This window comes from Serinus canaria, chromosome 1A (genome assembly GCF_022539315.1).
Source record: "Serinus canaria isolate serCan28SL12 chromosome 1A, serCan2020, whole genome shotgun sequence".
NCBI lineage: Eukaryota > Metazoa > Chordata > Aves > Passeriformes > Fringillidae > Serinus > Serinus canaria.
The window spans coordinates 28,618,052-28,639,973 of record NC_066314.1 but is presented as its reverse complement, the minus strand read 5'-3'; the positions used below and the strand labels follow the sequence as shown (position 1 = coordinate 28,639,973).

At 36.0% G+C, this 21,922-nt stretch overlaps 1 protein-coding gene across 2 annotated transcripts in view; it reads left to right on the top strand.

The window, feature by feature from the left end:
• ADAMTS20 (ADAM metallopeptidase with thrombospondin type 1 motif 20) overlaps positions 1-21,922 on the top strand; it is an 87,573-nt gene that overhangs the window by 45,552 nt on the left and 20,099 nt on the right. For both annotated transcript variants that reach the window (XM_030238239.2, XM_050988039.1), the window contains exons 19-28: positions 348-474; positions 1,179-1,389; positions 1,866-2,030; positions 2,715-2,879; positions 4,592-4,714; positions 5,600-5,707; positions 6,755-6,919; positions 7,148-7,438; positions 7,767-7,928; positions 9,376-9,552. In XM_030238239.2, coding sequence (XP_030094099.2) covers positions 348-474; positions 1,179-1,389; positions 1,866-2,030; positions 2,715-2,879; positions 4,592-4,714; positions 5,600-5,707; positions 6,755-6,919; positions 7,148-7,438; positions 7,767-7,928; positions 9,376-9,552 — 1,694 coding nt within the window. The remainder of the gene's footprint in view (positions 1-347; positions 475-1,178; positions 1,390-1,865; positions 2,031-2,714; positions 2,880-4,591; positions 4,715-5,599; positions 5,708-6,754; positions 6,920-7,147; positions 7,439-7,766; positions 7,929-9,375; positions 9,553-21,922) is intronic.

The following is a 21,922-nucleotide window of genomic DNA, read 5'->3' as shown; positions in this document are numbered from 1 at the left end:
AAGTTAACACGGTGGTTTAGGAAATATGTTAATTATCAGGACATATATGTTGTGTTTGGAGTACTTAGCCTGATGAGTGAATGGACTTTTGCATTTTTGTAGTTCTCTGGAAGTTGATATCCTGTGAGACCACTCTAGGACAGCTGGGAGGTGGAGAAGGTGACTGGAATTGGTTGTCCTCTGACTGGAATGTAGTGAGCTGCACAAAGGAGCGTGTTTGTGCAGAATCTGCTGTGTACAGCAATTTGTGTTAATGGGGCATCTCAGTTCCTAACTGATGAATGGAGTCCCTAAGGCAGTCTTTCTTATTTTAGCCCTTTCTTTACTTCTTCTGATGCTTTTTCAAGGTATTCGAAGAAGAAGAATGACATGTATACGTAAAAGTGATCGTGTGGTAGTGTCTGATCAAAGATGTGAACTTTTACCCACCGTACCAAGTGTCTTTGAGGAGTGTAACACAGAGTGTGAATTAAGGTAAAAAAGGTTCCTAGCTGATGGAGTTATTGTGGTCTTGTATGGTTTTATTGATTGACATTGAAACAAGGTAATTCAGATTGCTTTATCCTCTGTCCCTTCGTCCCTCTCCACCTTCTTCATCCTTCCCATCTCTCCTTGTTTTCCTTAAATCTGTTGGTGTAGTGGCTTTATACATGATATTTACACCTTCAACTTCATATAGAAGTAGGGTACTTTTCTAATTTTTATTGGTAAAGTACAAGATCTCTTGTTAGAATTATGAATCTATTCTATATATTATTGTATTATATTCTATAATACAAAAACTTGTATTGCTGCATGAAATACATTTTCCACCAGAATTCTATCCACAACTGGAAATAATTTGAAACAGATTGGTGTTTTTGCACTCCATGATAGCCCACACTGAAATATTCAGAGGATGAAGAGTTAGAATTATAGTTTGCATTTTTCAAAGTCACCTAGGGGATTAAGATAAGAGATCCTTTAAATTTAAAAAAGTTCTTTTAAGCCTATGAGTCAAATTCTTTTATATTACTTGCAAAATCCAGTCATGAGATAGAGCTTAGAGTTTTATATGTTCCCTAAAATGCATATTTATAGTTACATTATGATTCTTGGTACATTCTCTGAGGGCTCTAATTGCCATGGTCATATTTTTTAAGACATAGTTAGCTTTCTGTAACAGTTTGTCATTTTAGGTGGCACAGTGTTGGCAAAAGTGACTGTACATCAAAGTGTGGCCCAGGACATCGGTCTGTTGAGATCCACTGCATGAAGTACTCTATTGCAAGAGGACTCAGTGCCCCAGTGGAGGATAAGTACTGTGCTGATCAGCAGAAACCACCAGCCAGGGAGCCTTGCCATGGTGACTGTACGTTAAGAAGTTGGCACTACACAGAATGGTCAGAGGTACAGATTTAAAACTTTATAATTGTACCATTACAGTTCTGTTTAACATTCATACAAAATTTTTAATCCTCTATATATTTGTACTTTAATAACTAAAAGGAAACAGTGTTTGACAAATACAGGTATGTAGAATCAGCTAATACCAGTGTTTATATTTCAGCAACTTCCTTATACTTTTATAAGAATCAATAGCTTTTTTGCAGCTTGGTTTTGGGTGTCAGCAGCGAAGATCTGGTAATTAAAGGTGTATATTTTGTTTACTTAATAATTTAATTCTTTACAATTTTGGTTTTGTTCTTCATTAGTGCTTTATCTTGGAACTAATATATAAAGTGCTGAATTTAACTCAAATGAACATATTAGCATTCTGTGGATTAAATGGAGAGCACTTCTGCCTGGCACAACCCTCAATGTCTTTTACCTTTAAGACTGATAATGTATTTTATTGTCTTGTTTCCTGTTTCATAACTATACAGTGTTCCAGGAGCTGTGCAAGAGGTGTCAGAACCAGAGAAGCTTTTTGTATGAACAACTTGGGACGTCATCTTCCTGACAGAGAATGCCAGGAACTTCCAAGAGTTGTAACAGAGAGCTGCAACGAATTCTTATGTCCAAGCTGGTCAGTTACTGACTGGAGTGAGGTAATGAAACTTTGTGAAAATTAAAGTACATTTGGTCCTGGTCATGGATATTGAAATAAGCTGCATTAAGTGTTAAAGGGTTTTATTTTATTTTTGGTCACATGGTTATGAAAGTTCTTAAGTCCTATGATTTGTCTGGTACACATCACACATCTACAACTGGCATGAGATCTTCTGTAAAATAGTCCTAGAATTTATTTTCTCCTTAATTTTGCTACATTAAAATGAGGTAGTGAAGATACGTAAAGTAAATGTGTTTCCAGTAATTTTTATACCTTCCTTTTTTATGCAACAATGACAACCATACAGCCAACTGTTTAATAGAATTATAATAATTTTATTATAGGTTAGATGGATATAAAAGAATTGTGGACAGTTTAAATATTTTTCCAGTGAACACTGTGATATATGCACTGTTATTGTATTGGAAATAAATGGTCTGCACATAGTTTTCATAATTTGCAGCTTTAGAATCTTAATAGTAATTTCTTTGTATCAGCATTTGAATTGAACTTTACAGGAAATGAGGAATTCATTTAAAAGTAGGGTTTTTTGGTCTACTTACGTTCATGGAATATTTTTGTTATTTATGTGATTTTTAAAACCCGACAAATTACTAAAAGAAATTGAAGCCTTAATGCAGATTCATGTCTCTGCAAAATGATGTTTATATTAATTTTACAGTGTCCTGTGACATGTGGCAAAGGAATGAAGCATCGTCAAGTCTGGTGCCACCTTAATGATGAACAACTGAGAGATGATTTCTGTAACCCAAATGACAGACCAGAGTCACTAACACCGTGTGAACTTCATGAATGTGCATCTTGGCAAGTAGGGCCTTGGGGATCAGTGAGTACAAAAGGATTTCTGGCTTCTTGTTTTATAGTTCAGGCTATGAGCAATCACAAAACAATACTTATTTAACATTTTAGTTGAATCTTACGCAGTTGTTTTAGTTGGATTGATTCACATGTTTGTCCTCAGCGTCCTATTGGCTATCTAACTTGTAATTTAGGAAAAGCCATGTAGAAGTTAAATGCCTAAAATAGTAATTGATCCTGAACCTTAATATCAAAGATATTTTACACATCAGTGTCTTACAGCACCAGAATAATGAAAATGAGAGTAGCAAACTGTTCAGATGAACGAGACAGGTAAAAGACCAAGTATTTATAGGTAAGTGGGCATATTCAAGTGGTAGCTTGAATTAATATAGATCAATCTTCAATTTACAATATGCTTCAATTGGTACAGATCAGTTTTAAATCTACAATATACTCAATCAATCATAGAAATGTATATGCTAATAATAGCAGGGAAAAGGACTTAGTATTTTATTGTTACAATTTGGTTTTACCTTCAGTGGTATAAGATCTGCTATCTCTTTGTGTGAAAGTGCTGTTCAGAAATATGTTCCTGTGTGACACTCAACGAATGTAAATCAAAGCAAATTTAAAACACTGGGAAAAAGTAAATTAATTTGTTGAGGAAACTTTTGTCAGTAAATAGATAATTAAAAATATGAGGTACTCAACTTCATGTGGCTTTTATAAGATCAGGTTACTCAAACCAACAGAAGAATACTTATCCAAGAAACAGTGTTTCTTGGATATTAGTGGGAAATCATAACCAAATAGCAGCTGATCTTATTATGTACAACCTGTTATTAAAATACAGAATAAATATACCTTTGGAAATTAAGTATATTTTTAATTTAGACATTTCTTTTACTTTTTTACCTTAGAGATGACCATACTGTTATCTAACATAATGTAGAGTAATATTGTGATCACAGGGCCATGAATTTCCATTCCTACAAGCTAAATGCAAAAGTTAAATAAAATATTAATTCAGTCCCATGATAGAATCCTTATGAATAAAAAATAGTTTTCTGAAATAGCTTGTACAAGTAATTTACCAATCTATGTCACTAGAGCAGAAATTCTCATTGCAGTTTTCCCACTGTACCATCTGGTAATAGCCATTCACAACCAGGTTTTTACAAGTACTTCTGCTTGAACAACAACATTTATAGGGATAGGATTTGTGTCATAATATTTTCAACCATCTAGTGTTTTAGGTGGTGGCTTCGAGTGCACTCTGGTCAAACTTTGAAGTGAAGGGAAAGAAATTTAACAGCTGCAGTTAGTGATTTGTTATGAAGCTACTCCTTACTCCTCCCTTTCCCCTTCTCTATTTCTCTTCTCCAGTTTTTATTGCTGGGCATGACATTATAGAGCATGGATTGTCCCTTTGATCAGGTCAGGTCAGCTGTTTTGGCAGTGTTCCTTCCCAGTCTCCTGCCCAACCTCCAGCCTAGTCACTGCAGGGGATAGAAAAGGGGAAGGAGAGAAAGCCTTTGTCCTGCATGAGCACTGTTCATTGGTGTGCTACCAACACTGGTTAAGTACCTGATGGTCTGCCACAAAGGACGTTAACACCATCTCAGTAGTCATTCCTATTCATTCTAGGAAGAGTTGCAAAGTAGAAAATGTAATCCAAGATGAAATTTGGTTATAAATAGTGATGTTTCAAGTGTGTGAAACTCCTGCCTTCCACAGTGTGCTGTAACATGTGGACGCGGACACCAGGTGCGCGCAGTCAGGTGTGTAACTGGCACGTACCGCGTTATTCTGGACGACGACAGGGAGTGCAACGCTGCCACTCGTCCCAGGGACAGTCAAGTAAGTTAAAAAACACCTCTCTACTTCTCTGTCTTTTCCACTGACTCTGTGTGGGAGCTCGGAGGGCATCACTTCTAAAATGAGAACAAAATACTGAAACTATATGCTTTTCTTCACAAAAGTCAAATTTTGCCCAGGGAATTAAGTAAACGAAGGGTAATTTTAAGAGATGTTTGAAAGTTGGTATGTGAGGTTGATAGAGTATATGACTTCAAGGAATCCAAAGGCCTGTGATTATTTAGCAGTAGGAGAAGCTTCAGTGTGTAGAATATTGTGAGGACACTGCTTGCTATACTGCTTAATCAATAGTACCCAACTGGCTTCTTTAATAAGCTTCTAAATATAAAAGCCCGGTAATTGGGGTAGTTTATTTCTGCCTAGATGTGCAAACACTGGGTTTGATTATCCTTTGCATTTTTAATTGTGGTACCTGCTTGGCTACTGACTGAAACTGGGCAAATTTATGTTCTCGGTAGCTGAAGATAAAAAGGACAGGATAACACAGCCACTGTCTTTGCTTGGTCCTTCTCTGCTGCCTGTGGCTGTGAAGCAGGAAACTGTAGTGTCTATGCTCCTTCTCTCCAACAAGTTGGCCAAAACTGTTCTTTCTCAAAATGCCAATATTATTAGTTATTGCTAATAATATTGCAAAATTAATTAGAAATTAATTAATTATTTGATCTTAAAACTTTTTAAGATCAAATAAATTTTCTTTGACACTCCATTTAAAATGAAAACAATTCAATGAAAGGTCTTTGAATAATTGCAGGGAAAATGTAAAAGTTGGTATTTATATGTTAATTAATTGATAACCATTTGCTTTACATTTGGCACTTCCAAAATGTATATTTCAAAAGTTGTTGTTTTTTTTCCTCACCCCCACAGGAATGTGAATTGCCCTCTTGTCCAGAAAAAACAAAATTATGGACTACTTCACTTCCTCTAGTTCATGTGGGGAAGGTGACCCAATGGAGATACGGATCATGGACCCCAGTATGTAATATAGCAGTCACACCTTGCAGGGCAGCCCTCCCCTCCTTCACCCATTTTTCCATGAAGCTTTCATTAAGATATTTTTCAGACTGATATCTGCTTGGGATAGATTAAAAGGAGTTCTAATATTTTCTTAGGAAAAGAAACTGTTTCTAAAGGAGCAGACAGATACTTCCAGCAAATGGTGCGCTTCAAATTCAACCAGGAAAAATAATAGGAAAAAAAGCAGAATCCTAGGAGCTGGGGTTCTGAGTGAAATAGGTTTTGTATGATTGACAGTGCACTAGGAAGTGTTTTTTTAAATGTAATTGATCAGTTTCTAAGTATTTGGAACATCTTTGATTTTAAATATTATTTAGATCTTTTATGTGAATAGTAATACTAAACAGTTGGAGTCTTTAAAGATCTAATTTGACATTTTTTGTAAAATAAGCATTGGTAAAACAGTTCCTACATAAATTTTCTTCAATGCAAGGTTTTTATTTTGATAATGTTGAAAATTAGTTTTACTTGATTGCAATGAGAAAATTTAAAATTATCTATGAAATGTGGATGTGTCAGTTAATCCTTTGAGATATTTAACAAAGCATATAATGCAGTTATATTTTTGCACAGCTATTTCAACTAAATAGCATTAAGGGGTGCATAAACTGAGGCTACTCAGCAGTTCTTCATTAAGTCCACCTTGAACTTCTCAGCTATAAAGGCATCAGAAGGGGCTCAATGGAATCTGCTAATACAAACCATAATGGCAAATGGATTGTTAATATCCATTTTTATTTTAACAATTCCTGTAAATAGTGCATCCCCATGTAACAACTAAAGTGTTCTGGAAGTTACTGATGTTTCTGTTGCTACTTGCAACTGTGTAATTATTCCATGTTGTAGTTTAAATGCTGTCTGTTTATATACACTGAAATGATTCATGGGAATTAAGGCCATGCAATTCAGTTCCTCGCCCACAAAAATGACGTTAATATTTTAGATGCTTTCATGATCTTATTTTAGTCTCCTGAAATGTGATGACCTTGAATTGTTCACTGACAGTGTTCTGCATCCTGTGGGAAGGGCGATCGTGCTCGCTATGTGAGTTGTAGAGATGCTCATGGAGAGATAGCAGATGAGTCTTTGTGTGCTCATTTACCACGACCAGCTGAAATTTCAAGCTGCTTTAGCCCATGTGGAGAGTGGAAAGTTGGAAATTGGTCCCCTGTAAGTATTAATTGTAATAATTTTTTAATGTGTGTATTTAGATTTTCGGCCAAGTCTCTGTTTAGAAATTGAGAGTTCTTTTTTTTTTTTTTTTTGCAAGGGTGATTGAAATTGCATCCCTTGAAAAAAACAAAGTATATGTTTGTTCTTGTCAAAAGTAAATATAAATGTATTTGTTTATTAATCAGCAATGTTCTGTGACAAACGCCATGTTAATCTTTTGGTCAGTGCACAGTCACGTGTGACAGTGGAATAGTAACAAGACAAGTCATCTGTGTCAATTATCATCAGCAAATCAGTGAGAATTATTGTGATCCTGAAGGCCGACCTCCTACAGAACAAGAATGTAACATGCCACCATGCCCACCACTTTATTATCCTGTTCCAAAACTACATGACCATCCAAGCCATTTTCCAGAAACAGGTTACCTCCCAATACACCCTCCACAAGACAATTTAAACCGGTGGAACCGTCCTTCCGTGGGAGGACATCAATGGAGAACTGGACCCTGGGGAGCAGTAAGAATTTTTTTAGAATATGTTAATTTGTTTTGTCACATATGTGTTAAAATTTCTAGAAATGTTATTGCACTACAGATTTGGTCAAAACAAAAGTACATTCATTTTTTAAAAGTATTGTTGTTCTTATTGTTATTCAGAATATATTAAATTCTAAGTGTAATTTTTATGTGATTTCAAATTTAAAATACTTCTACATATAGTCATTTTTATTTGAAAAGTTCAGTTTTGAGAGTTAAGGTATAAAACCAAGCTGCTGTTTTAACCAACATATTTCACATTTCTTTGATCATGCAATGGCAAAATGTATTTTTACCTGTTTTGGTAGTGCTCTAGTACTTGTGCAGGTGGATTTCACCGGCGAGTTGTAGTATGTCAAGATGAGGAAGGAAGAAGTGCCAGTAACTGTGATGAGGCAACAAAACCTTCAGAGTCAAGACACTGTGATTCTGGACCCTGCCCACAGTGGAACTTTGGGAACTGGGGAGAAGTAAGAGCCTTTCACTTACAAAGGGGAACACTGTTTACTACAAAAGCTTAGAAGTAGAAACATAATTATGTGATTGTAAGTGGAACTGAACACCTTGTTTTTACTTATTTAATAGAGTCTAAAATTTAAAAAGAATGAGATTCAACTTGTTTATCTAAACTTTATTCTTTGATGAAATCCAGAACTGTAGTGGAAATACGAGTAATGTAAATATACATCCAGAAGAAGTAAGTATTGTGTGAGGCAAAGGAGATACAACATCAACAAATCATATACAGTTGTTGTACAACATGTATCTTGAGACACAGAAAATTATATTCTGTAACAAAAAGCTGGATTGTATGCAGAAAAACCACAGTGCAATAGCTGGTCTAAGAAAAAAAAATGAGCATAAGAAGCTGTAGAGAAACTTTATTCCATGTAATTTCATAGGTACTAACAATAGCAATTGCAAGTAGTAGTGGTTACTGGGTTGTGGTTACAAATTAGAAGTATGGAGATAGGATCATGCATCTAAAAGTTGTGCCTGGGTTAGAACATTTTGATGACACATTTGATGTTATTGGACATGGTAATCTCTGTGCTGTGTGATGTCATCTCTTGACCACACACTCCTGCTCAAATGCTATAGAAAAAGTTGAAGTGATTGTTTTTGCATTTATTCTAATCTAACCTCTTGTGATTCTTGCCCACTTTTCTTACTTTTGCAAATCAGTTACTGGAATTGAAAAAAAGAAGAAAAATTGGTTGAGTGACTCTTTTGTTTTACCTTTTTTTTCCTTGTTTTGACTAGATTTAGCCATTCAGTTCTCAAGGTCAGTCTAAATGTCATATTTTTTCTGTCCACAGCCATAGACTTGGGATACAGTTCATGCAAGTGACACAGTTTTTTTTCTAATTTAGAATCATTGAGAATACCATAAAAGGGTTTGAATTATTACAGACTGACTTTCAGAGCTCATTAGGAATGAGAACTGGTATTGAAGTGCAGGCTAACTGAAACCGGGAAAACACATGCTATAAGTATTTTCCACTTAGTCTGTATAAACTGGACTGTGGAGAAGTGTGCCCAGTATCTGAGTTTTTTGCCACTGTCTGGCAGGGAAAACTGCTTTTAAGACAAATTTCCTTTTTTTCCTTGTATTAAAGAAAGAAATACATGCACATTTATTCTCACAATTACTTCTCCTTAATGGAGTGTCTGTAACTGAGACTTTCTGCAGAAAATCACTTGATAAACCATAAAAGTGTCATTTGGTAAAAGTCTTGCTGAGGGAATTACATGAGATTAGACTTTAAGTCCTTATTCTTGAATAGAGTGGCCAGGGAATATAGAAATAGACATAGTAAATAATATGATGTACTGATGATTGCTATATCATTTTTGTTTGATGGTATGTGATGACTCTGTTAATAACATTATTGCATATAAAATTCTATGTTTCAGTGTACTCAGACTTGTGGAGATGGAATAAAGACAAGACTGGTGATTTGTCAGCTTCCTACTGGCCAAATGTTGGGTGATCAAAACTGTGAAATTCTAGACAAGCCACCCAACATGGCACAATGTAATGTGCATTCTTGTCCTGGTGATGTTTCTTGGCATCGGGGACCGTGGAAATCGGTACGATAGCACTCAATAATATTTTTGCTTTCTTGTTCTTGCTGTCACTCTATTTGCCCATGTCTTTTAAAAGATTTAATGTCATTTTTTAAAATTGATAACAGTGAAATAATTGGAATATAGTCAATGTAGTTTTATAAAGAAATTGTTCCTGCAGTCATAGAATTGAATGAGAAGCAGCCATTTCCTTCAGTGGGAACAATATCATGGACTGTAAAACATCATAGGGAGTATTTTGAAAATTACCAGAAATCATCATAACTTATAACAGTACCTAATAGGTGTTCCATTTGGAAGGGTTACAATTTGATATGTGTTTAAATTTACAAATTTATGCTGTAAATTGTGCTGTAGTATTATTTACATATTTATATTTGCAAAAACACCCTAAACATTTTAGTGCATAACTTTTTTTCTATAGTATATTTAAGTATAAAATAACTGACATCCATGTATATTATACTCTGTCATCAAACATTTTGCTCCATATTACTTGTACATTTGTGTATAAAAGTTTATATTAGTGGTTTTAAAACAGGGACTAATTAAAGTTATCTATGTATAATTATGAATGTTACTATAACATGTTATTGTCTACATGTCACTGTCTATTAATGTGTAAAAATGCCTACTGTAATCACCATTAATCTTTAAAATTGCCACTAGCAGATTATTAACATACTGAAGTAATCATAGCAAGCTCTGCAGTATAGAGCACATTATGATTCACAAGCTGTGAATTTGACAAAAATATTGATTATTGTGCTAAATTCTAAGGGGAATAAAGGCAATTAAAGAAGGTTGGATCCAGTTCTGGTTCCATCAAAATCAGCAAAAAACCTGTCATTGACATCCCTGAGAGATGGTCTGGGACAACATTTATTTGGGTTTTTAATAATACAATTATTTAATTTGTCTCTTTGAATTAATATGGCAGCATTTTAAAAAAATGTCCAATTTCAACTATAACAATTGCTAATGTTTATACAAGCTATTCTAATTCATTGCAAAGAGACTGTAAAATATAAGTTTGATTTAATGGTTTACCACAGTTATCTCTTTCTTCCACTACACAAAGCAGAGTTTAGGGTTTGTGTTTAGCAAACACCAGAATATCTTATTTAGCCATTTTCCAAATAATTAGCAGTGACTCACTAGTTAATATTCATCAGCTGCTGAGAGGACAAGCAGGGCTCAGCATACAATTGCTTTTGAACTCAGTGTTTGTTTTCCTTTTATATCAAGAATTTTTCATAACCTGTTTGTTCCCTGAGTAATCCAGTTTGCCCTACATTAATAGATTACCTAAAAGATCTTGAATTATAAATGTTGTCTATATCTTAGTTTTATAAAGATTTTCATGTTGGTTTATTTCTCAAGTGACATAAAAAGCCATTTTAATCCTTCAAAAACTAAGTTTAGAATGGATTCTATTTATCAGAGAGAGGCCTATTTTATATATAATTGCAAGCTCTATGGTTAAGCCATAAAAGATTTAATTTCATCACACTATCTGATGCCACAGAAACAAACATAGAAGATTCAGGAAATAAAAGCAGGCTCACATATTAAATATGCTGTCATTTAAATAATTTAGCTAGTTTGAATGCTCCCAACACAGAGATTTAGTTGGTTTTTGTTGCTGAGCAGAATTTATTCATTAAGGATGACTATTACGAAGGAGCAGTAAAACTTTAGTCACAGGAACACTGTTGTAGCCTAGTACAAACAGCTTTTTTGAGCCATGTTTGACTAATGATTTTTTAGTTTGGCAATAGATCATGTCCCTGCTTATCTTACACATTTCTGGCATAAAATAGGCTCTAATATAGGGAACTGTTAAAGACTGGATGCTCTCTGGCTGCTGAAGTCCTCAAGCCTGTCACATCTACACTTACCCCTGTCTCTGTAAGATTGCAAGAACCAGACAAATAACTATTTATATTTTTCACAGAAGTATTGAGTAATATTTCTGTTCCAGATGATCAATGCCTTGAGCTTTTGTGTCTACTAGTGGGATTCTAATGTTAAAACCTAAGCAGAAACTGTCATCCAAGACTAGATGATCTTGGAAATCTTTTCCAGCCTCCATGATTCTGTGATTCTAATTTGTCCACTAGCTGTTGCTATATATTTAAGAACAGAGGACTTTTAGCAGTGTACTTTTTAAGTACATTTGTTTTATTATTATACTTATTGATTAATTTTACACAACATAATTAACATAAAACATATCTTGTAATGCACAAAGGGGCCCTTGCAAGGAAGGTTCACTTTATGATTTGAAGCCAGAATTTTGGTTGATGCTTTCTGCAGATTAGCAGCAGTTGGCTGTTACACTTTATAGTGTCTGTCAGTGGCTACTGGAGCTGACCCTCACAAAGCTAAAGGCTGTGTGCTCCTCTGTTCCTGGTTCCTGCAGTTGTCCAAATGGGTGTGAGGCAAGTAAATCTCAAATTCTAAAGGCTTATACCTTTAATTTTTATACATTTTCTAAAGATTTTAGGAAGCTTGAGCTGGAATTACACTTGAGGAATAGAATAAGCCATTCATATAGGGGAAGACAATATCTTCAGGCTTTGCATAGTGAGCAAAGTTTGTTCTCATTTTTGGACAACAAGAATTTTTACTAATTTAGGAGATTGATCTTATTTTTGGCCCTCTGTACTTTTTCAGTGCCTGCAAAAACTCTTGAAGATCCAGGTACCAAACAGCAAGGTTTCTGCTTAGGCAGTTGCTGGTAGCAGTTGATGTTACCTTGGAAGCTTTGCATTTCATTTGGGCAATCAATTCTTATATGAATGTTGGTAGTTACCTAATTTTATCATGAAAATTTTAACCAGATATGTCTCAACTTCAAATATGTTTGGTTCTCATCCTTTCTTGTTTCTTTAGAAAGAATAGATAGCTCCTTACAAAAGATATTTTTTTTTGTCTGAAATTTTTTCTGTAAATCATAAGTATTACTTGTGATTTCAGAGAAAATAGGCATGAAAATAATGGATTATTTCCAAAGTTACCCTGAAGTCTCAGAAAGGTATTACTGCCATTTCTTACTGCCATTCAGACACGTGATGTAATATTCTTTAAACCAGCTGTCTTTCTAGTGCTTCAGTTTTCTACTTACTTGCTGCAGAATAGTTTAGATGTAATTCTGTCTTTGCAGTAGTGGAAGAAATCTACTATTAATTTTTAAGTATATGAATCTATTTTTTAGAAATAGTCCCAGTTCCCTTCCAGTGTTGTTACTGCCAGGCATCCCATTGACTTCTCCAGGAGCAGAAGCAGGCCAGACTTTCATACGTAAAATATTTATTTGTTTTCTTTTTAATGCAAAAATTCTTGCTGTGTATGATAAGTGCCTTCATTCACTTTTTCTAATGTGTAAAAAGTATTTATATCTTTTAAAATAATCTTTTATATTAAAAGGGAATTCAGAATCAGTGAACTTGGTTTTCAAAACCACCTTCAGATTTTACCTCTACTTCTGCTGCTGCCTAATGTTGAACTTCAAAATACCTCATTGCCAATACAGCACATTAAATTAATATCCCACTGCCTGAAATCTTGATGTTAGCATCTGCTATTCATTTTTTAAAACTTTGGAAGTGGGAGGGGGGCCTTATCAGAGATAACTGATAGCAGATGTCACTGCCCAAATAATGTCATAAAACAGTCTTGGGGTAGTGAATTTTATTTCAGGTAATTCTGATAAAAATGAAAGAAAATACTTGTTTCCAAAATTCAAAACCAAAATATTTGTGTAATGTTCATCGAGAAGAAAATCTCCTGTTTGGTGCTATGTTGCCTGTATAGCTTGAAAGGATAAATAAGTTATAATGTATGTGTAATAATTTAATTTAATGACTGTGACTTGTGTCTGTGAAATACAGTTGCATTTTAACCCTTCTTTTTCGTGCATGTTGTGTGGCTTTGTGTTTATATTTATTGTGCTCTTTATTAAGGAATGTTAATGTTTAAAGCTCTTAAAAAAATAAAGGGTGGGACAGATACTAACCACTTTTGCTGAAAGTGAGGGTTTTCTTTAACCTGTGTGTTGATTATAACTTCATACCATACTTCAGTTATGTTTTGAACTTATATTTGAACACAAGAAAAATATTGTTACTGATAAAAGCAGTGTTGATGCCATTGACCAACTGGACTGACATAGATAGATAGTCTTTGATGGTAAAGCTGAAAGATGCTAGCTCCTGAATCTTTTGCTGGAGCAGTAGTTTTGTGGCCCAGTCCTCTCCCACTTAGTGAGTGACAAAACACTGAGAAGAATGAGGATCATAATAAAAGGCTCAGCTCTTAATCTCAAAGACCTAACATGGTTTTTACATTCCTTAAATACTTTTGTCAGGAAGAGGTTTGCAGAACTTTCAGACCTTCCACTTAGAAAGAGGACAAGTAAGAGTGGGACATAGTCAAAATAAAACCAGTAAATATTATTAAAATCACATGCACACCAAAAAAGCATCCCAAATGCAAAACCCCAACAACCAGAATATAATGAAAGGGGAAAAGAAGCAGGTAGTGCATAATACCATGCCTAAATACATACAGCCATTTAATGGGAATAAAAGGAATGTGAAGCAACTGGTGTATTTATTAGAACTTTCAGAAAAGCTGAACGGTTCTAGTTGGTCAAATCCTTGTGAAAATCATTCTGGGTTGCCACTGTGTGTGGCAGCTTTGAAAACCCCAGCCAGAACTCATAAATGTTGATTCAAACTGGTTTTGGAACTCAGATTTAAAAAGTTTCTAAATATATATTAAAATATTAGCATTTTCAAACGTTTGTGAGGGTCAAAACATAAATATTTTTATTACCTGGAATGGGCTAGGAAATGAACAATATGTTCTGTACTGCACGAGTTCCTAGTCCTTTCTTTGAAAACCAGTAATTGTGGCAGACTGGTGACTCCCTATGACAGGCTGCTATATTCATCATTGTATTTTCTGGCATTTGTGGCCCTTTCCCTTCAGAGACAGCAAGATTAAACACTTAGATTTCCTGATGAATCAGTCCTTCAGAAGTTTCCATGCCTGCTCATATTTCTGTACAGAAAATGTAATGTTGGAAATATTGTTAGTAAATGAAAATATACAGATAAGTGGTTTAGGTTGAAAGTGGATTTCAACATGTGAAGGTAGGTAAAATGTTGCATTTCTCATCCAAAATAGACTCATAATTTCATGCTAAAATAATATTTCATATAGATTGGGGAGGGGGTGTTAATTCATTTGGTTGTATTTAGTTAAGTGCTATAGAAAAAGTTGTATTTTCTATGCTTCTGAAAAGTTTCAAAAATTTCTGACAATACTATATTGTGCCAGCACATATTGCTTTTTATTTCAAGTTTTTTAAAGTTTAAATACAAAATCTTAGATTTTAATCAAATGAAAAAATGGATATTGTATGATGTTTTTTATAGAACAGAAAGGCACATAGAACGTATGTATTTGCCATTCCTTTAATTTCTGAGCTACTATTTTGCTGTTGCTAACATGATGAAAAATGATAAATCAGAGCTTGCACTTGCTGGGAACCAGCATTTCTTTTGCTCATTTTTAGATTTTTGCAAACTCAACTGGCACTAATTCATCTACTGTGGTACAACTGTCTTATGTCTACTTACTTTGTAACTGGTTAATTGAAAAGGCCTTATCCCTTAAGATAATAAAATGAAGTTTTAAATGGGTAAAATATTACAAGAAAAGGCTTTTTAACTGTGCAACTCCTTTGTGGAAATGTAGCTTCCATAATGTCATCCTCCATCATATTAAAAATATGCTCCAACTTTCATTGTGAAGACCTGTGAACAAAATGTCCTTCTCAAGGAACCAAAGTTACATTTCAGTGAGAGTGCAATTATGTAATTTCTGTGCATTTGTTTGGTTTCCCCCAGCTTCACAGGAGGCTGGAGGCTAAACTACCTGTAATAGAGGCTGTTAAACTCTGTCCAGTTTTTGGAAGCAATAAATGGACTAATTTTGGGTTGCTGTTTGGTTTTCATGGAGGTTTTTGAACACAGCTGCTAGATGGACACAGATATATCTGTTATTCTCTGTTTGAAAAATGTGTCTGGAAATTTATCCATTTATTTGAAACAGAGAGAAACCTCTGCATTTCTTTTTCTCATGGTGGATTTCCTTTAGGTCTCCTGTCTCTATTTCTGCCAACCTTCTTTCTTGATGCTTGCACTGTACTCACTGCCTCCAGTGCTGCTGCTTTCATGTCATTGCTTAAAAGTGTCACTAGTGCTACATGGCTGTAGGGTGCAGAAAGATGAGCCTTGCTGAAGTCTGGCCAAGTCAGCATTGATGTCTGTGATGCTGTGATAGTGAAAGTGTCCATTTGAGGCTCTTGCAGAAGGTATCAAAGGCACAGGGCAGGACTGGAGTTTTGTAAATTTGACACAAATTTGTACTGGTAGATTAGATTTTCAAAAAGCCCTAGTGAGAGTCTACCTCTATTCCTCACTGCCCCTTTTCAGAAGGAAAGGTAAGGCAGAATTAGAGTGCTGGTTTTTGGTTTTGTTTTTTTAATTTACTAAGGTTTTTGTATTTTTTATTGTGATTTGTCTCAGTCTGTTGTATATGTCATTCATTCATTTGTCTCAGTCTGTTGTATATGTCATTCATTCAACTGAAAGATGATAAAAGTTGCACATACCTATCAGATAAGTTGCTGCAGGAATGCTGGCTGAACACAGTAGTTTATCTGTTCTCTCACTCCCAGCAAATAATAAGCTGATCATACTTCTCATATATCATACTTATCATATATTGTTTTAATATATACTGTCATGAATGATAGTTTCAATGTTGCTTGAATGAGGGCTGATGGTAAAGTTTCTAGCACAGATACAGGCAGAACCTTCAGTGACAAATTTAAGACTGCACATGAGGTAGCTGAGCCTGCCAAATGGCTGCTGAAAGGAGGCAGAAATACATCTTGGTTTCCTGATTCTCAGGTCCTAACCAGACAAAGACGACTCAAATCAAGAGCATGTAAGGCAGGAAGAATAACTAGATAATTCAATTTTTACTGTAATTGAGAGATGTAATGGAAGTGAAAGAAAGAAGAAATGAAACAAGATAAATGAGATAGCAAATATGATGTGTCACCACTGATGAGTGAGAACTCATGAAAATAGGATTATTATTTTTAAATTTCCACACACATTAACATCTCCATAATCCATTGTTCTTGCGTTTTTGCAATAGTTACGAGCTTGTTTGAAAATCTAAATGTGTTATGTGAGTCATGTAGTTAAAACAAAGAGAAGGTTGCTGACTGGAAAAGCTCAGTCTCATTTATGAGACACATGTAGACAGTGTAGGAATACAAGGCACAGTGGAGCCTGTCTATCACAGTAGGTGGGGAGCTGAGCATAGTAACTCATGGGGAGTTGGTCTGCCCATGAGCATGGTCTGGTTTTCAAATTCTTTGTAGCTGGCATCAAGAAGGATTTGAGGCTTTAGGCAGTGATGGGCAGAATAGTGGTGTTCATCCTGAGGGGGAAAGACATGATGGGGCTTTCAGAAAAGGACCTGGTCATCTGTTTTATTTGTGCTGAACTTGGAGAAATGCATAGTATTTAAGATGTCAGAAAGGTAGGCCAAGTTAAGACTTACTCACAAATCTAACTGGAATGAATAAAAGACCTTCTGTAGATGATCATTAAGTGGAATTCCAAGGGTTCTGGTTTTGATTTTTTCCAACAGCTGCAAAGAGTATGCTTGTTCATCTGACATCCAGGCAGATTGCCATTTTCTGGCAGTAAGGATGCTGCCAGCTGCACTGGACAAAAGAATTCAGACCATGTGGTGTCAACTAAAAAAATATCATCTAAAGTTTCTCAGCATTATCAGCTGAGTGTGGCTTCTTCAGATGTGAAATCCTTTTACTTTCAATGTATGTGCTGATGGTTCTGACTTTGTTTTAATCAGGATGTCTTTATGTTTAAGATAAATAGCACATTCCTAGTAAATGCCAGATATATCCTCTCATAGCAGTTTTTCTTTCCTGTTATCCACATCAATCCTAAAATCTGCCTTTAATCCTCTTTATTCCCCCATCATTTCTGCTTTTTCTGTGTTTGTATGTGGATGTATGTAACCTCTCATTTTTGTCCATCTGTTAAATAGATATACTTCAGCATGCTTGGAAAATGGTTATTCAGGAGCTTTTTGTTACCCTTAAGATGAAAGTTAAAACAAAATTATCTAAAAAGGAGTCCAATAGAAGTAGCTTTTTTATGGAGCACACAGTGCACAGTCCTGACAGAAAAGGTATGGCTGGGGACAGTGGCCAGGTTAGATGACCTCAGAGAGTCACAGCAGTCTCTGTGGTCAGGTGCCACTTGCAAATAGCTGTGAGGTTGTCCTGCAGTGCACTCTGGTGTTAACATGCCCAGAACACACCTGGAAGCCTCAGAAAACAATGTGGATGGTAGAAACTTGGTGCATGCCTGCTTCTCCACTTGTTACACAGCCAGAATATGTAGGCTGACTGAAAGTGGGAAATAAAAAGTAGAAGTCTACCTTAGGCTGACTGGAGAAAAGGATCACTGCCTTCTTTTGTTTCTGAGTTTAAAAATTCCAGTATTAGATGATGATACTGGAGTGGATTGTCCTCTGGTCCATTCCACTCAGGGCAGTAGGCAATGGCAGTTCCTTTGCACAGGGCTTGTCCTTCCTGAGCTGCTGTGCTGAAGAGAATGGCTTCTGAAAAGGAAACTTTTAAATTTCCCTCATAAAAAATAGTGAGAACTGGCCTTCAACAGTACTTTCCATTACAAAAGTTATGTATACTACACCACATTTGTGATTTTTTTTATTAATTACAAGTAATTGAGGTGAAATCACTAGGGAGGTGTCCTGAAAGGTGGTCTTCAGATACATGCTTTTGAAGTAATGCTATAAATAAGTTTAACCCAGAGCAGTACTCGTACTTGAAAGCCATCTGAATACAGAAGAGGTGTTGTCATAAGTGCTGCAGTTCTGATGAAAAATAATATCCAACGATACTTTCTGGATGAAATTCAGGCCAACATTAGCTAGAAAGACATGATTGCAATCTGAAGAATCTAGTTATAAATAACTCAGGTCACAGAGGAAGGCTTTCTTCATATGTTAAAGTGGCTCTGGTACTCTTAAGCTTGCCTACATGTTTCCTCATATGAATATCCTGACAGCTCACAGTAATATATTGCTTATATTGGGTAAGGATCTAGGGTTAACAATGAATTTCAGAGTCTGTTAAAGTTTTTCTTAATAATTAAGGTGAGGCACGGCGATTATGGAACAATAATCCAGGTTTAGCAAGGATTCAGAAAGGACTATCAGGCAGCTCTAACAGGTACGTTGAGGGTTCAGTCTAGAACAGATAATCCAAATCTGTATTTTTTAGGTGATGGTACTTGCAACAGGTAAAAAGTATGCCTTTTTAGTGGCAAAAAACTGTCATCTTGTACTGTGAAATCTCACTGTAGAGCTTGAACAGAAGAATATCTACATTTTTTACCTCCCTCTGCCTAAAGCCTGGGAAAGAACAAAAGATGAACTTCATGCAAGTGAGGGTGTGGCATCCCTGTCATTGAAGACAAGACTGACAAATTGCTGTCAGGAATGGTCCGTGTATAGCTGATTCAAACTGAACAGCATCATGGATTGGATGATGTCTGTAGATCCTTCTTAGCCTAGCCTTCTTCCCTTCCATTTCTATAGCTGCAAAAGCACAGTCAGAAAAGTGGCAAGCAGACTTACAGACTGCAGATGGAAGGAGGACTTAATCAAGATATCTTCTGAACATCAGAGAAATGTGATATAACACTGAACTTTTGAAATCAAGCCATACTCAAAAGGAGAACTTAAAAATTCTTCAGCGTAAGTTCTGTAGTTGACATAGGTGTTTACTGTTATATAGATGTAACAGTAAATAATACACACATTTCTTGGAGTTCAATCCACTCTTTCTCAGGAGTGATGGAGTGTTTGATCCTTGGTCGTTTCTGGGTGCATCAGTTAAAGACATACATAAATGTTTGTACTTGTTTTAGCAAAGAATTACTGACTCCAAATCAAAGAATTCACTAGGATCTAATTACAGAGTCTGTGTTGCTTAACAGTTGTCAACGTACTTAAAGCAACAAACAACTCTTTGAGTGCTTTTATCTGAAAAATGCTTATTGTGCTCAAGCATTGCAAAAACCCCTGGGATGAAGCAAGCAGAGGAGGCAGACATGATCTAGTTTTAATTCAGGAACTGAGAAGTTGAAAGTAATTCTCAACTAAGCAATGCTCAAAGTATTGTTTTATTCATTGTGCAGTTGTGATCCCACTCTACTTCTAGAATATTAAAAGAGTCCAAGTTTTGGGCCAGTTAGAGATCATCAAAATGCAGTTTGCATTTTGACAACTCAAGCAACTACAATGTTTAATCCCAAGTTTTAAACTGAACTTCCTGTCCAGTCACAAAAGTCCCTGACCAAGAAAAAGACAGAAAAAGGAAGAAAATACCTTTTAACATTTATAATATGTTTTATCCTTTTCCAGTGCTGCTGTTGTGGCTTAGCCCCTGTAGGCATTGAACACCACACAACCACTCCCTCCTTCCCCCTTTGTGGGATGGGGGCAAGAACTGGAAGGTTAAAAGTAGGAAAGCTCATGGGTTAAGAAAAGTAATTTTTATAGGTAAAGCAAAAGCTGCACCAACAGGCAAAGCAGACCAAGGAATTTGTTCACCACTTCCAATGGACAGGCAGGTGTTCAACCATCCCCAGAAAAGCAGGACTGCATCATGCATGATCATTTTTTGGGAAGGCAAATGCCTTCATTCCACATGCCTCTTCCTCCTCCTTCCCCACAGTTTTTATTGCTGACCATGACTTTACTTGGTCTGGACTGTGTCCCCTCAAAACTTTTGCACCTCCACCTCCTCTCTGTCTGATGATGCTGTGTGACACTGTTCAGCAATAACTAAAATATCCATGTGTTTTCAACCCTGTCTTGGTCACAAATCCAAAAGCTTGCACAAGCCACTATGAAGAAAATTACGCCTGTCATCTTCTAGTCACTCATCTATATTTTAAGTCTCTGTATTTCTGATACAAATACAAAAAGAAGTTATTATATGCTTTCCATTTACTGTTCTGTTTTTCAGTATCCAGAAGCCCACTAGGCTACCAGCTAAACTACACAAAGCACTTCCTTTAAAGAAAAGGTTATGGAAATTTGGTACAGAATCCACCAAATAATACAAGATCTTCAACTTTTCAATGAAATAATAATAGCAAAAGAATAAAAAAGCTTTTAGGGAAGTCTGCAGAAAGAGCCCTAATTTGGTAGGAATTGATGATGGCATGCCTGTCTGAGAGTCCATCTGTGCCACAGAAAGCATGAGTTTTGTCAGGCTGATCCCTACAGAACTTTATTGCTATGAAGAAAACACAAACAGATGAATCCTAGTTACCAGTGTTATGGAATGGCTTTGAACAATTGTAATGAAATCCAGCTTTTTACTGCAGATTTATGTTTTGAAAGAATGTGACATATGGGAAATATTACTTTATCCAATGTTGAGACAAGTGCTAGAATTTCCGTGTAAAATGGTTACAGGATGGGGTTTTTTCAGTTTGCATTTTTTTGAGGAAATGTTCATATTTCTTCTGAGATTTAACATTCTTATGGATATTTTCTTCCTGCATGGTTAATCTGCAGAAAATAAATGGGAAATTGTGCTCTCTCACCAAATTTTAAATAAACCTCCAATTGTGTGGAATGTCATACAAATGAAACCACATTTTAGACAAAGTCAGCCGTGAGGACCACGCTCAAATAGTCAAGGACCATGTTCAAGTGTGAGTGGAGGGCGGTCAAGCAGCCAGAATGACTGCAGTTGTACTTTCCCTGGTCAGGAGAGTGGAGCCTTGGGAAGATCACCACCACATCAGGGTGGGCCCCAAGCAGTGAGAGGAATGTATTCCACAGAGAGTGTGCAGTACCATGTGAGGAGCTTCGAGAAGGAACACAAACTCATGGAGGGGAAGGTTCAGCCTTGTAGGAAATACACTGTGGGCTCAATGCACTAAGAGGACAGGACTGGCTTCCTGAGCACAGGGCAAGGCTTTGCTCCTGCACCAGTGAGAATTTGACACTTCTTTGCAGAGCTGAAGGGAGGCCAGGCAGGCAGGTGTTTTAGCTCAGTGTTCAGTATGCAGCTCTCTGAAGAAAACTACTGACTGGTGGGGTTAGAGGTCAGTGCAAGACATCTCCCTGTAAGCTGCATTTAGATGCCTTTAGGCACTTCAAATCCCACTCAGATCTTCTATGGAATCTATATTTTCATTCTAGG